At 35.0% G+C, this 13,491-nt stretch overlaps 1 protein-coding gene across 1 annotated transcript in view; it reads left to right on the top strand.

Annotated features, from left to right (window-relative positions):
* dachb (dachshund b) overlaps positions 1-13,491 on the top strand; it is a 59,066-nt gene that overhangs the window by 32,000 nt on the left and 13,575 nt on the right. Inside the window, exons 3-4 of the mRNA XM_048197869.1 lie at positions 5,246-5,365; positions 10,933-11,052. Of these exons, the coding sequence (XP_048053826.1) occupies positions 5,246-5,365; positions 10,933-11,052 (240 nt within the window). The remainder of the gene's footprint in view (positions 1-5,245; positions 5,366-10,932; positions 11,053-13,491) is intronic.

A 13,491-nucleotide genomic window follows, 5' to 3' on the forward strand; every position in this document is an offset into this window, starting at 1 on the left:
AGGAAAAAAAGTCAGAATTGTGAGATGTAAACTCACAATTACAAAATAATAAATAAATAGAATTGTGAGATAAAAAGTCACAATTACGTTTTATACTTTTTTTTTATTCTGTGGCGGAAAAAAGGCTTCAACAGTAACCAAAAACCATGTATGTTGGATTTGTTGTTGATCAATGGCAGCAATTTCATGTTTTCATTTCAGTAAAAGTTTCATGTAAAGCTTTTACTTCAACGATTCCACTACCACTGTTCCATATATGCAGAATATGTGGTCTGCGTAGGGCACTAACTACCAAGGGGACACCATCCCACCCTCTATGGGGGCAACATCAACACCACACCCCCACCCCCAGAAAGAGATTTCAACCAAGGGGGCAGCTGAAGTTCTGCATAGGGGACACATCTGACCAGTAGCTGCCCTGAGCAATTCTGTTACTTTCTTCTTCTTCTCTTTTTCTACTGTACATTCTATAAAATAATGACTCACTTCTGTTGCCAAGAATGCACACATTCAACACTCAATCAAAAATATAGAATGGCTTACATGCATTATACTATTACTGTAGTAAAAGGAAACTGAATTATAAAAACAATGGATTTCATATTTTCTCCAGTTAGAACCGAAACATGACAAGTAATGCAGTTTTCATAATGCCATCAACTGTTAGTATTTTGACAGTCATTGCACTTTGATTGACTATATGTTCATGTTGAATAGAAAACCAGTGCTATGTTTTGACAGAACGACTCGATTTTGAATCAGGTTTGCTGTGTTTTGATAGAGTTAGTATATGCTGAAAAAGGTTTTTAGCATTTTGAAATGCAGAGTTTGTGTTTATTTAACAAAATATGGTTTTGGGTAGAAAATTAACTATTTGGCTAATTGTGTGATGTTTGTGTGTTGCTGTGTTAAGAGTTTAGAAAAAGTACTTTAAGTATTGCTAAACGCTTGTTAGCAATTGAAAAAAACTGTAAAGTGTTAGTTCACCCCAAAATGAAAATTCTGTCATTAATTACTCACCCTCATGTCGTTCCAAACCCGTAAGACTTTTGTTCATCTTTAGAACACAAATTAAGATATTTTTAATGAAATCTGAGAGTTTTCTGTCCCTCCATAGACTGCCTTTGCAACTTGACCTTTGACTCTGAAAGAGTTAACAAAGAGATCGGAAAACTAATCCATATGAATTTAGTGTGTGAACACAAACACTAAATGTGCACTGAACCAAATCGCAGATCAAGGTTTATATGTGAGTAAAAGCCTAAAGTAAATCTGTTCATCATAAAAAGCGATCTAGTCTCTTCAGAAAATTTGGACTAAACTGCTCAGTTTCTTCAAAGTCAGTTTCTTGCTGTTTTTATAAGGCATGTTCTGTGCATAAATGTGTGTATGATCTTAACTATTCTCATGGTGTGTGTGGCTGTGACATGAAATTTGTTTCTGGTGCAACATTCGAGTTCACATGAACGAGCAGTTTCCTTCTTGTCAAACAGCTTATGTAACTCAACTCAAATCTCTGAAGATTATTTTCCCATGAGCCCACAGTGAAGCTCATGCAACAGCTGTATACTAGATTCAGACAGTCAGCATTTACATATAGAGATGTTGAAATCATGATTAGCCAAGCAGTCACCGCTCTCCTGAGGGAATATGCCGGTCTGTACTTGTGTCTATGTGTGTGCATGTTAATGGTCCATTGTTTTTCTCCTTCTCAGCAGTCAGTCTCACCTGCACTTTTCTTTTCCTTTGTCACAATCGTGACCTTGTCAGATGCGATACACACGCTCACCCAAACACACATGCAAAAATATACAGGCACACACACACACCATCACATGCTCAGTGGACATTCTAGAGTTGCAGGGTCGTGTATTGAAAAATCTAAACTATAATGAGAGAGGCAGCAATTTTAACATCAATCACTGGTCCAGTGCATTGACCGTCTGTCACTAATCAATACTTTTTTTTTTACCCCTTTTTTTTTTTTTTTTTTTTTTTGATGGTATCCAGGGTAACCAAGGCCAGAGCTCTCAGGCTGGCTAATTGTGCTGGTAGTAGGAGGAGTTTAAAGTGATTGATTGGCAGATGGCTATTTCTTGGACGACTTCCATGATATGCTCTCTGTCCAGCTAACAGAGAGTTATTTCAGGTCCCTTATCTCACTGTGACCCTTCAGTTGCTCTGACTAAAACTCTGCTGATGACAACATCCATTCATTGTCAACTAAGGAATTTATTGCTGTAATTTTTAGTCTAATGTGCTTCATAAATAGCACATCTCTTAGCAGCCTGAAACCAATATAATAAGGTATTCAAAACCAAAAATGAAGCCTTATTTTTTTCTCTCATTTAAGTTAATTGAAAATAGAAAGAAATTAGATAATTGTTGTCTTACAGTAAGACTGTACACTATACCGGTCAAATGTTTGGAATAATAAAGATTTCTAATAATGTTTTTGAAGAAGTCTTTAAAGGCCCATTCACACCAAGAACGATAACTATATTTGCGTCCACACCAATGAACAATAACGGTCTGTTTATTGAAAGCTCTTAAATTCGAATGGATTCTGATTGGCTGTCAGTGTTATCGTTCAACAGCTGAAAAAAAAATTGCTCTGAAAGTGATCCCAACGATATCGCTTCTCTATATTGTTATCATTATAGCTGTGGTGTGGACACCGCTATTCTTTTATATTTAGAGCAATTTTTAGAACTATATCTTTATTATTATCTTTATAGGTATCGTTCTTGGTGTGAACGGGCCATTAGGCCATGCTTAAGCGTGAAATTAACGCTCAGCGCCTAGTTACACTCCAGGCGTTTAAAAAACGTGGCGCTTCCATTGAAAACAATTGGAAAAGTATGCTAGCCACTGGTAAAAACACTTTGGTGGACACACGGCCTTATGGTCACCAAGGCTGCATTTATTTGCTCAAAAATACTGTAATATTGCAGTATTTATTCCTATGATGGTAAAGCTGAATTTTCAGCGTTATTACTTCAGTCTTCAGTATCACATGATCCTTCAGAAATCATTCTAATGCTGATTTGCTGCTCAATAGAGTGGTGGAACTATGACGTCACTTTGTAGGCCAATCAGCAGTTAGCATCACACTGGTTCCCTCAACAAAAACCCAATAGGTTTTTCCCATAGGCTTTTGGATTATTGCAAAAAACAAGTTCTGTGTTCAACAAAAGTTTTATACTTGCACATTTTTTCCATCAAGATAATTTTCACAGATGAACACAACTTTTATGAATTTTGAAGCCTAAATGCAGTCACCTGAAGTAAAAAGCTAAAGGTAGGCTATAAACGAACTACACCACGGTCCCACGACTTCAGTGTCACCACCTCTAAGCTTCCGACAACTCTTTCAGTCTTTATCTAAAGACTTTTTCCCTGAAAGTTTGAATTAGAATAGTTTGTAAGAGCGCAGTTATAAGCATAGCTAGGTTGTAAAAGCGGACTGAGCTTACCTGTTCGGCGCAATGACATTTAACTATCATTTTCAAGACATGTAACAGCTTAAAAAAATCACGGGTAGGTTAATACTGATGTATTTTATGTTGTAGAATTAAACGTGAAATTATCTTGAGCCTGTGTTCACCACAGACATTATTTCAGCCATTGACTTTGGGACGAGGGAACCGGAAATGCCATAATGCTTCCGCGTTTTGGCCTGCAAAAATGTGTCATAGTTCCACCACTCTGTTATTATTGGTGCTCAAATATTAATAATTGTTCTTATCATTACTGTCACTTTTGATCAATTTAATGCACCCTTGTTGAATAAAAGTATTAAAGGTGCCCTAGAATTAAAAATTGAATTTACCTTGGCATAGTTAAATAACAAGAGTTCAGTACATGGAAATGACATACAGTGAGTCTCAAACTCCATTGTTTCCTCCTTCTTATATAAATCTCATTTGTTTAAAAGACCTCCGAAGAACAGGCAAATCTCAACATAACACCGACTGTTACGTAACAGTCGGGATCATTAATATGTACGCCCCCAATATTTGCATATGCCAGTTCATGTTCAAGCATTAGACAAGGGCAGGACGTCTGGCTGCTAATGTACTGTTAAATGTGGTTAAAGTTACCATCGTTTCTTACTGTATTCACGGAGACAAGACTGTCGTTATTTTTATTTTTTAAACACTTGCAGTCTGTATAATTCATAAACACAACTTCATTCTTTATAAATCTCTCCAACAGTGTGTAATGTTAGCTTTAGCCACGGAGCACTATCAAACTCATTCAGAATCAAATGTAACCATCCAAATAAATACCATAGTTACGCGATTAGACATGTTGCATGACGAACACTTTGTAAAGATCCATTTTGAGGGTTATATTAGCTGTGTGAAATTTGTTTATGCACTTTTTAAGACAAGCATGAGCTCCGTGGGCTGGGAGCGTGAGCATTTAAAGGGGCCGCAGCCTAAATCGGCTCATATTTAATGATGCCCCAAAATAGGCAGTTAAAAAAATGAATAAAAAAAAATCTATGGGGTATTTTGAGCTGAAACTTCACAGACACATTCAGGGGACACCTTAGATTTATATTACATCTTTTAAAAAGACGTTCTATGGAACCTATACATTTATTTGAAAAAAATTTAAAAAATGAAAAATTACTTACCCCAAACTTTTGAATGGTAGTATATTAGTGTATCAGACACTGATGACAGGAATAATTCAGCTTTACCATCACGGGAATAAATTACATTTTAATATATATTAAAATAGAAAACGGTTATTTTAAATTGTAATCATATTTTACAATATTTACTGTTTTTGCATTTTTTATCAAATAAATGCAGCCTTGGTTAGCATAAAAGACTTCTTTCAAAAACATTTAAAATCTTAATTATTACAAACTTTTGAGCAGTAGCATATATATATATATATATATATATATATATATATATATATATATATATATATACACAGTGTAAAGTATATACAGTGGTCTTGGAAAAATATTTAATTTCGATGAGAAATGTTTGATTCCATCTTGGAATTTATGGCATTTGATTGGAGAAAAATCTTGGCAAATCTGAGCTCAGTTTGAGATATTTTTGTTATCTCTGCTGAAAATGTTGTGAAGGAGACACATGCGAGTTTACTCTCAAATGAAGCAGAAGTGTCTCCATTTGATTACCTCAGTGCTGTGTGGGAGAAACGAGTGAGAGTGGAGTGTTTTGTGTATGTACTTATTTGTGATATTATTTTATTGCAGGTCTAACAACAATGGCTGAAGCCTTGAAGATACAGAAGATGAAAATGATGATGAATCTACACAAGACCCACAATGGCTTAGAATTTGATTCAGATGAGCTCAACTCTAATACAGATACAGGTAGGGCTTTTGCTTTCACTATTTGTTTGTTTATGTGTTGTGTTAAAGGCAGCTTGTTTAAAGTGCAATCTGTAGATGTGTGAGACAGATGGCCTTGCAATTGTAACCTGGGCCTTTTGGGTGAGATGAGCCCCATCACAGAGCTCGCTCAAGGGGCCCATGTTGCAGGGCTGTGCTTGGTTTACAGAGACTAATGGTGACATTAATGACTGCTGCCTGACTGTGCATTTAGAGAAGACCAACAGCAAACAGGAGAATAGTTAATCGTACACCAGCCTTAGAGATGAAACGAGACATTTGGTGCAGAGGTGCACATGTGTTTGTGTGTATGCACATGCTGTGTTATATTGCACAATATTTGTTTGTGTGTGTAAGTAGACACACACTTACACTTACACTTACACACTTTTTTATGAATTTTATATTTAGTTTTATTTAAACTAGATCTAATAGTACACATATTTATTTATATTTAATTATATTTGTTTTGTCTAAATATATTTATATCTATATTTCTAATCCGTCTGATGTGGTATAATACAATATCATGGTAGAAAATAATACATTTACTTTATACTTTTGCATTTACTCATATTTAAGTAAAAATATTTGAAAACAAAAAATATTAAAAAATTATAAACAATATAAAACATTATTTATTTTCAAGACCTGGTGATACATTGGTCTCAAAATGGCAAAATATTTTACAATTCACATGTCATTCATTATTCAAAAGCATTTATTGTTATTGAAAAATGTATGAAGTGTAATTTCCAATTTAGTTTAATCAGTTGTAATCTTCTTGATTTTCATTTCAGCTTCACTAACAAAAAGGTAGGGCTATTGTTTGATTTCCAACATGTTTAAAAACACATCTAAAATATAATTAAAAACATATAATGAATAAAAATAACATTTTTACTTATTCGCTATCGTTCGAGTTTTTTATGCTCACCAGGGATACATTTACTTGATGAAACATACATTATAATGTGAAATATTAAAATAAATGTTTTCTAATTGAATATGTTATAAAATGTAATTTATTCCTGTGATGCAAAGCTGAATTTTTAGCATCATTACTCCAGTCTTGATGCATCAAAATCATTCTAATAAGATGATTTGCTGCTCAAGAAACATTTATTTTTATTATCAATGTCAAAAACAGTTGCGCTGCTTAATATTTTTGTGAAAACCTGAATATATTTTTTCCATTATTATCAAAGTTAACAGTTGCGGTACTTAATATTTTATTAAAAATGATGATATATTTTTTTCAGGATTCTTTGATGAATAAAAAGTTCCAAAGAACAGCATTTATTTGTAATAGAAATCTTTTGTAACAAATCTTTTGACTCTTTACTGCCACTTTTGAACTTAATGTAATTTAATGCATTCTTACTGGAAAAAAAAGTGCAATTTTCTTAAGAAAAGCTTTTTCTTTTCTTTTTTTTTTTGAAGTGTTTACATTAAGCGAGTCCTGCTAGACAGATTTTCAGGCATCACATGAAATCTCGAGTCTTCAATCCCATCATAACTGTGGCTAAAACAAACACAGATAATGTTAACTTCAAAGGCCACTTTCACAAGTGTTTAGGAGGAAGAGAGCACAGCGTTCCTAGTGAGAACAGCTGTGGACAAGCAGAATTTAGGAGAGAAGAAAAAAAGGCCTTCATCAGAAAGATGGAATGCAGTCAAGGAAAATCAGCATCAAGGATGACATCAGAAGAGAAGAGAGAGACAGTGAGAGATACTTTTTTTCCTCTGCGTTGACAAGTTGAAAGAAAAATTCCATGCATTATTTAACAAGATGGCCGAAACCTGTCATACGGGTGATTGCCTGCGTTAACAGAAACAGGTGTGCGTTGTGCGCGCATACGGGTGTATGTTAGCACATGTGTGCTTGTTTTCACGTCCACATGCGCTTAGCAGGGAAGTCGTGTCTAGTGTAACGCACACATTATCTGTTTGCCCATCTTTCCCTGCGAGCATATGGTCAGCATTTTTGGATCTTCACCCGTCCACCCCCTTTCTGTCTCTCTCATCTTGTCTGTTTGAAGTTGCCCTCATTTTTAAGATACTGTTTAAATCAGTAGTTTTTTTGTGCAGGCAGTGTTTGTGTGTGTGTGTGTGTGTGTGTGTGTGTGTGTTTTGGTGAGAGCAAACATGTAGAAACACACAAATCTGTTCTAGTTGACTTTTAAAGCATTTCTCACTTGATCAAACAGTCTAGACAAGCTGACCATCTGGTGTTTATTAATTACTAGGATACTAATTACTATAATTAATTACTGGCCAAAAATACTCAAAAGTGAGAAATAGCCATTTTTATGAGAAAGTTTTACCTTGTTTTGACCTTGTCATTGAGGCTCATTTTTTCTGTCATTCAGTGGGAGAACGTGCCTGTGGTGACATTTCTGTGTGATAAAGTGATATCACGTTACTTTTTGCGTTTCGTGACACTTTTAAAGTGAAATGTCTAGTGATTGGTGCTAAATGTGCATTCAGTTTTGTCCGAAACAGATGAACGTGGATCTGGAGATGACTTATTACATTAGTTATTGTACGTATTGTGGCAGTTCAGAAATAAAAAAAAAAGTCTGGAGAGTTTTGCTAAAAGGTTAAAGGGTTAGTTTACCCAAAAATTGTCATCAATTACTCACCCTCATGTCGATCCAAACCCGTAAAACTTTTGTTCATCTTTGGAACACAAATGAAGATATTCTAATGAAATATGAGCGATATCTGTCCCTCCATTGACAGTCCACGCAACTACCACTTCGGCGCTTCAAAAAGTTCATAAAGAGATTATAAAATTAATCCATATGAATTGAGCGGTTTAGTCCACATTTTCTAAAGAGACACGATCACTATATATGATGAATGGATTGAATTTAGGCTTTAATCACATATAAACATTGATGAGCAAACATAAACAGAAGCTCAAACGTACTTGCTTGATGCACGAAAACAAACATGCTTGAGCTTCCGTTTACCACAATAATAGACTAAATTAAATCTGTTCATCATATAAAGCAATCATGTTCATTAGAATAACTTTATTTGTGTTCCGAATGTCTTACGGCATGAGGGCGAGTAATTAATAACAGAATTTTCATTTTTTTTTTTTTTTATCACGTTTGAATATAATGGAAAACCTCAACTAAACTCTACCATAAACTTATAAGATAGTGTTAACAAAGGCAAATGTGAGATAAAAAGCAACATGCCATTTTAGCTTGATTCTACATGTCTTTAAGCTCTTTTATTGTCATTCATGTTTCACGGGATTCATACCCGAGCGCTCTACATCACAAGTGCAATGCTGTACCAGGTGAGCTACTGAGCAAGTTTACTATGTCAGAAAAGCTAAACATATGCAGTTGGTTATGTGATGCAAAGTTCAAAATGTATTCGTTTTGAGTGTTTTGAGGTCATATATATATATATATATATATATATATATATATATATATATATATATATATATATATATATATATATATATATATATATATATATATGCATGAAAATAAGTCTTTATTCTTTCATAATCTGCCCCTGGTGTGAAAAGGAATAAAAGTTGTTGGTTTTCTACTGCCACTTCAGCTGGAAACCGTTGCAAATTGTATGTATAGTTAAGTTTTTTGAGTTTTGCATGTTTCTCTAATAATCTGTAATATGTTGCAGTGATAACTTTAATAGCAGATTGTACCTGGGTGAGTTGCTATGTGACTGCAAAGATATTGGTTGTTGCTATGTGGTTGCTAGGGCATTTCTAGGTTGATTGCTTACTGGCCCAAGTCAATAGACCAGCCCTAAATTATATTTTATACTAAACATGGCGCAGGTCCTTCTTTTAATGTAAGTCGGTGGAATTTTTGGCCTGTTTCATCATCCACCAGGTGAAAATTATCTGTCGGAAATCTATCTTGAATAACATGCACTTATGAATCACACACAATAAAGCCAAGTCTTTTATTAAGAAACTTTTTATTTCATGTTGACTGTACATAGACAGATTTGCCATCATATCTCTTAGACCAGATCCTTTCAAAATGTCAGTAATCCAAACCAAGCTGTTCTAGACATCCACCAAAAGCTGAAAGCTGTTTCTATTTGAGTACTTGACACAAGACAATATACTGTATGCACGTGTGTGTGCGTGTGCATGTTTGTGTTTGTTTTAGTGTTTTGCAGCACAGCTGCAGCTCTTGTTGTCTGATTGCCCCTGCTTTCCCTCCTCTCATCCATCTTCATCTGTCTGATTACTGTGAATTTGCACCCTCTCACTTACGTTAGAACTCCAGTCCTACAAGATACGTGAGCGTTTGTTGACACTGGTCTTGATTTCCACGGACGTGCAGATCGTCGCACAGATGGCCACTCTATTGTATGGTATTTATGTCACGTGAAGAGCCCAGGTTGCGAAGCTGTCATTGTGTTGTAATGTAACTGCAGTGTTGTGTCGTGGTGTAATGAGGGAGCTTATTGTTTTTAATCAGGTTATTTTTGTGCGGTCCTGTGAAGACCTTATTGGCTGGATTGTGTGAAAGTCTTAAGGGGACTGACTTCATCCTGTGTTATCATTGATTCCTTTGCCACAATCTGCCACCTAAACACCATCTGCTCCCAATGGCAGAGACATGAATGCTGATGATAGATTATTTCAGTTCATTGTTACTGCTGGTCGTTGGACAACCTACTATTTATTGTTTCTTTATTCACTAAAAATAACAATATGCACATCTTATAATATTTTGATCACCTTTTTGGGGCATAACGTTTTTAACTTAAACTTTAAGTTTAACTAAGTTCATAAGTCTGAGCATATTTGTGTGTGTATGTGTGTAAAGGTGCACTTAAAGTTCACCTAAAGCAAGTACTTTTAACAAACTCCAGTAATATTAGTCTGTATCTTCCAGTTATTTTTGGTTTCAAAAGTTTGATTAGGCTATAAAAATAAATAGGCTATTTCTACAATGACATACCAGTAGGTGTCAGTATAAAGTCTAATGCCACGATGAAAAATAAACAAAAAAAAAACTACTGCTGAATAGAGTGGTGGAACTATCCCTGTGTCCCAATGTCTATACTATCCATTCTAAATAATATATGAGATTACAATAAGTGTGTCACAAAGCATAGTATGTTGAAAAGAGTATGCCAGAAGTCCCTGAATGGTCTTTTTTCTGGTAGATTTTTGAAGTGTGGATCCGTGCACACTATAAAGGCTAATATTGCCCACAACCCATTGCATATTGAAAGAGGATTAGGTTCAGAACTACAAACACGAGTAAAAACTGTTAAAAAACTATAAAAACATGGCGGATATGCGCGACCGATGGTGAGAGGTTTGATAAAGGTTTGAGTGACTAATAATTAAAGTTTTACATGATAAAATATTTATTTAATGTTATCAGTGTTATATTTCATTTGCAATAACATTGTGGACTTTTATAAAGATCTGTTTGTCCATTAACTTATATTATAATTTCTGTGAATTTTGACTATTTCTTTACTATTTCTTTTCACTATTTCATACTCTTTTATTATTAATTAAACAGGATGTAGCACTTTGTCCTGGGAGAGAGAGAAACATTCATCACCTGCTTCAGAGAAAACACAGCACAGCTTGAACAACTCTCAGCTCAACTCTCTCCAACACACCCATCTACTGGCCAACAGTGAGCATTAACCATTCACTTGCACACCCCGTTGTGTTTAAAGGGATAATTCAACCCAAAACAAAAATTCTGTCAGTATTTTCTCACCCTCATGTCTTTCCAAGCCTGTATGACTTTCTATTTTCAATTATTGGGGCAGTTAATGTTTCATTTATCATTGCGTTTATATAGTACTTTTGCCTGCACTCAAAGTGCTTTTACATGGAAGCGAAAATCTCCTCAACCACCACCAATGTGCAGCATCCACCTGGATGATGCGACGGCCGCCATATTGCGCCAGAACGCCCACCACACACCAGCTGATTGGTGGAGACAGGACAGAGTGATGAAGCCAATCAATATTAATATGGGGATGATTAGGAGGCCATGATGATGGATAGAGGCCAGTGGGCAAATTTGGCCAGGATTTAAACCCCTACTCTTTTTCGAATGACATTGTACAGTGTGAACCCGGTTTAACATTAATGACACAGGCAGCAGCAGGAAGGCTGCTGTCACTTTAAGACCAAATGCATGCATACATCCTGCCATGTGATTACCGCGGATGCGCGCACGTTGCGATATCGATGCTAAAACAATATATCGTGCTGCCATAAAAAGCATCATATAAGTAGTCCATATGTATGGTAGCTTGTTTCCGCCATAAAATAAAAAATAATAAAGGTAATCTTTTATCTCACAATTCTAAATTTTTTTCTTAAGTTATAAAGTCAGAATTGTATGGTATAAAATCAGAATTGCGAGTTATAAAGTCAGAATTGTGTGATATAAAGTCAGAATTGCGAGTTATAAAGTCAGAATTGTGAGTTATAAAGTCAGAATTGCGAGTTATAAAGTCAGAATTGCGAGTTATAAAGTCAGAATTGCGAGTTATAAAGTCAGAATTGCTGATATAAAGCCAGAATTGCGAGTTATAAAGTCAGAATTGCGTGATATAAAGTCAGAATTGCGAGTTATAAAGTCAGAATTGCGTGATATAAAGTCAGAATTGCGAGTTATAAAGTCAGAATTGCGAGTTATAAAGTCAGAATTGCGTGATATAAAGCCAGAATTGCGAGTTATAAAGTCAGAATTGCGTGATATAAAGCCAGAATTGCGAGTTATAAAGTCAGAATTGCGTGATATAAAGTCAGAATTGCGTGATATAAAGTCAGAATTGCGAGTTATAAAGTCAGAATTGCGAGTTATAAAGTCAGAATTGCGAGTTATAAAGTCAGAATTGCTGATATAAAGCCAGAATTGCGAGTTATAAAGTCAGAATTGCGTGATATAAAGTCAGAATTGCGAGTTATAAAGTCAGAATTGCGTGATATAAAGTCAGAATTGCGAGTTATAAAGTCAGAATTGCGAGTTATAAAGTCAGAATTGCGTGATATAAAGCCAGAATTGCGAGTTATAAAGTCAGAATTGCGTGATATAAAGCCAGAATTGCGAGTTATAAAGTCAGAATTGCGTGATATAAAGTCAGAATTGCGTGATATAAAGTCAGAATTGCGAGTTATAAAGTCAGAATTGCGTGATATAAAGTCAGAATTGCGAGTTATAAAGTCAGAATTGCGTGATATAAAGCCAGAATTGAGAGTTATAAAGTCAGAATTGCGTGATATAAAGCCAGAATTGAGAGTTATAAAGTCAGAATTGCGTGATATAAAGTCAGAATTGCGAGTTATAAAGTCAGAATTGCGTGATATAAAGTCAGAATTGCGAGTTATAAAGTCAGAATTGCGAGTTATAAAGTCAGAATTGCGAGATATAAAGCCAGAATTGCGAGTTATAAAGTCAGAATTGCGTGATATAAAGCCAGAATTGCGAGTTATAAAGTCAGAATTGCGAGATATAAAGCCAGAATTGCGAGTTATAAAGTCAGAATTGCGTGATATAAAGCCAGAATTGCGAGTTACAAAGTCAGAATTGCGTGATATAAAGCCAGAATTGCGAGTTATAAAGTCAGAATTGCGTGATATAAAACCAGAATTGCGAGTTATAAAGTCAGAATTGCGTGATATAAAGCCAGAATTGCGAGTTATAAAGTCAGAATTGCGTGATATAAAGCCAGAATTGAGAGTTATAAAGTCAGAATTGCGTGATATAAAGCCAGAATTGCGAGTTACAAAGTCAGAATTGCGTGATATAAAGTCAGAATTGCGTGATATAAAACCAGAATTGCAAGTTATAAAGTCAGAATTGCATGATATAAAGCCAGAATTGCGAGTTATAAAGTCAGAATTGCGTGATATAAAGCCAGAATTGAGAGTTATAAAGTCAGAATTGCGTGATATAAAGTCAGAATTGCGTGTTATAAAGTCAGAATTGCGTGATATAAAGTCAGAATTGAGAGTTATAAAGTCAGAATTGCGTGATATAAAGTCAGAATTGCGTGTTATAAAGTCAGAATTGCGTGATATAAAGTCAGAATTGAGAGTTATAAAGTCAGAATTG

The sequence above is a fragment of the Megalobrama amblycephala genome, linkage group LG7 (genome assembly GCF_018812025.1).
Source record: "Megalobrama amblycephala isolate DHTTF-2021 linkage group LG7, ASM1881202v1, whole genome shotgun sequence".
Taxonomy (NCBI): domain Eukaryota; kingdom Metazoa; phylum Chordata; class Actinopteri; order Cypriniformes; family Xenocyprididae; genus Megalobrama; species Megalobrama amblycephala.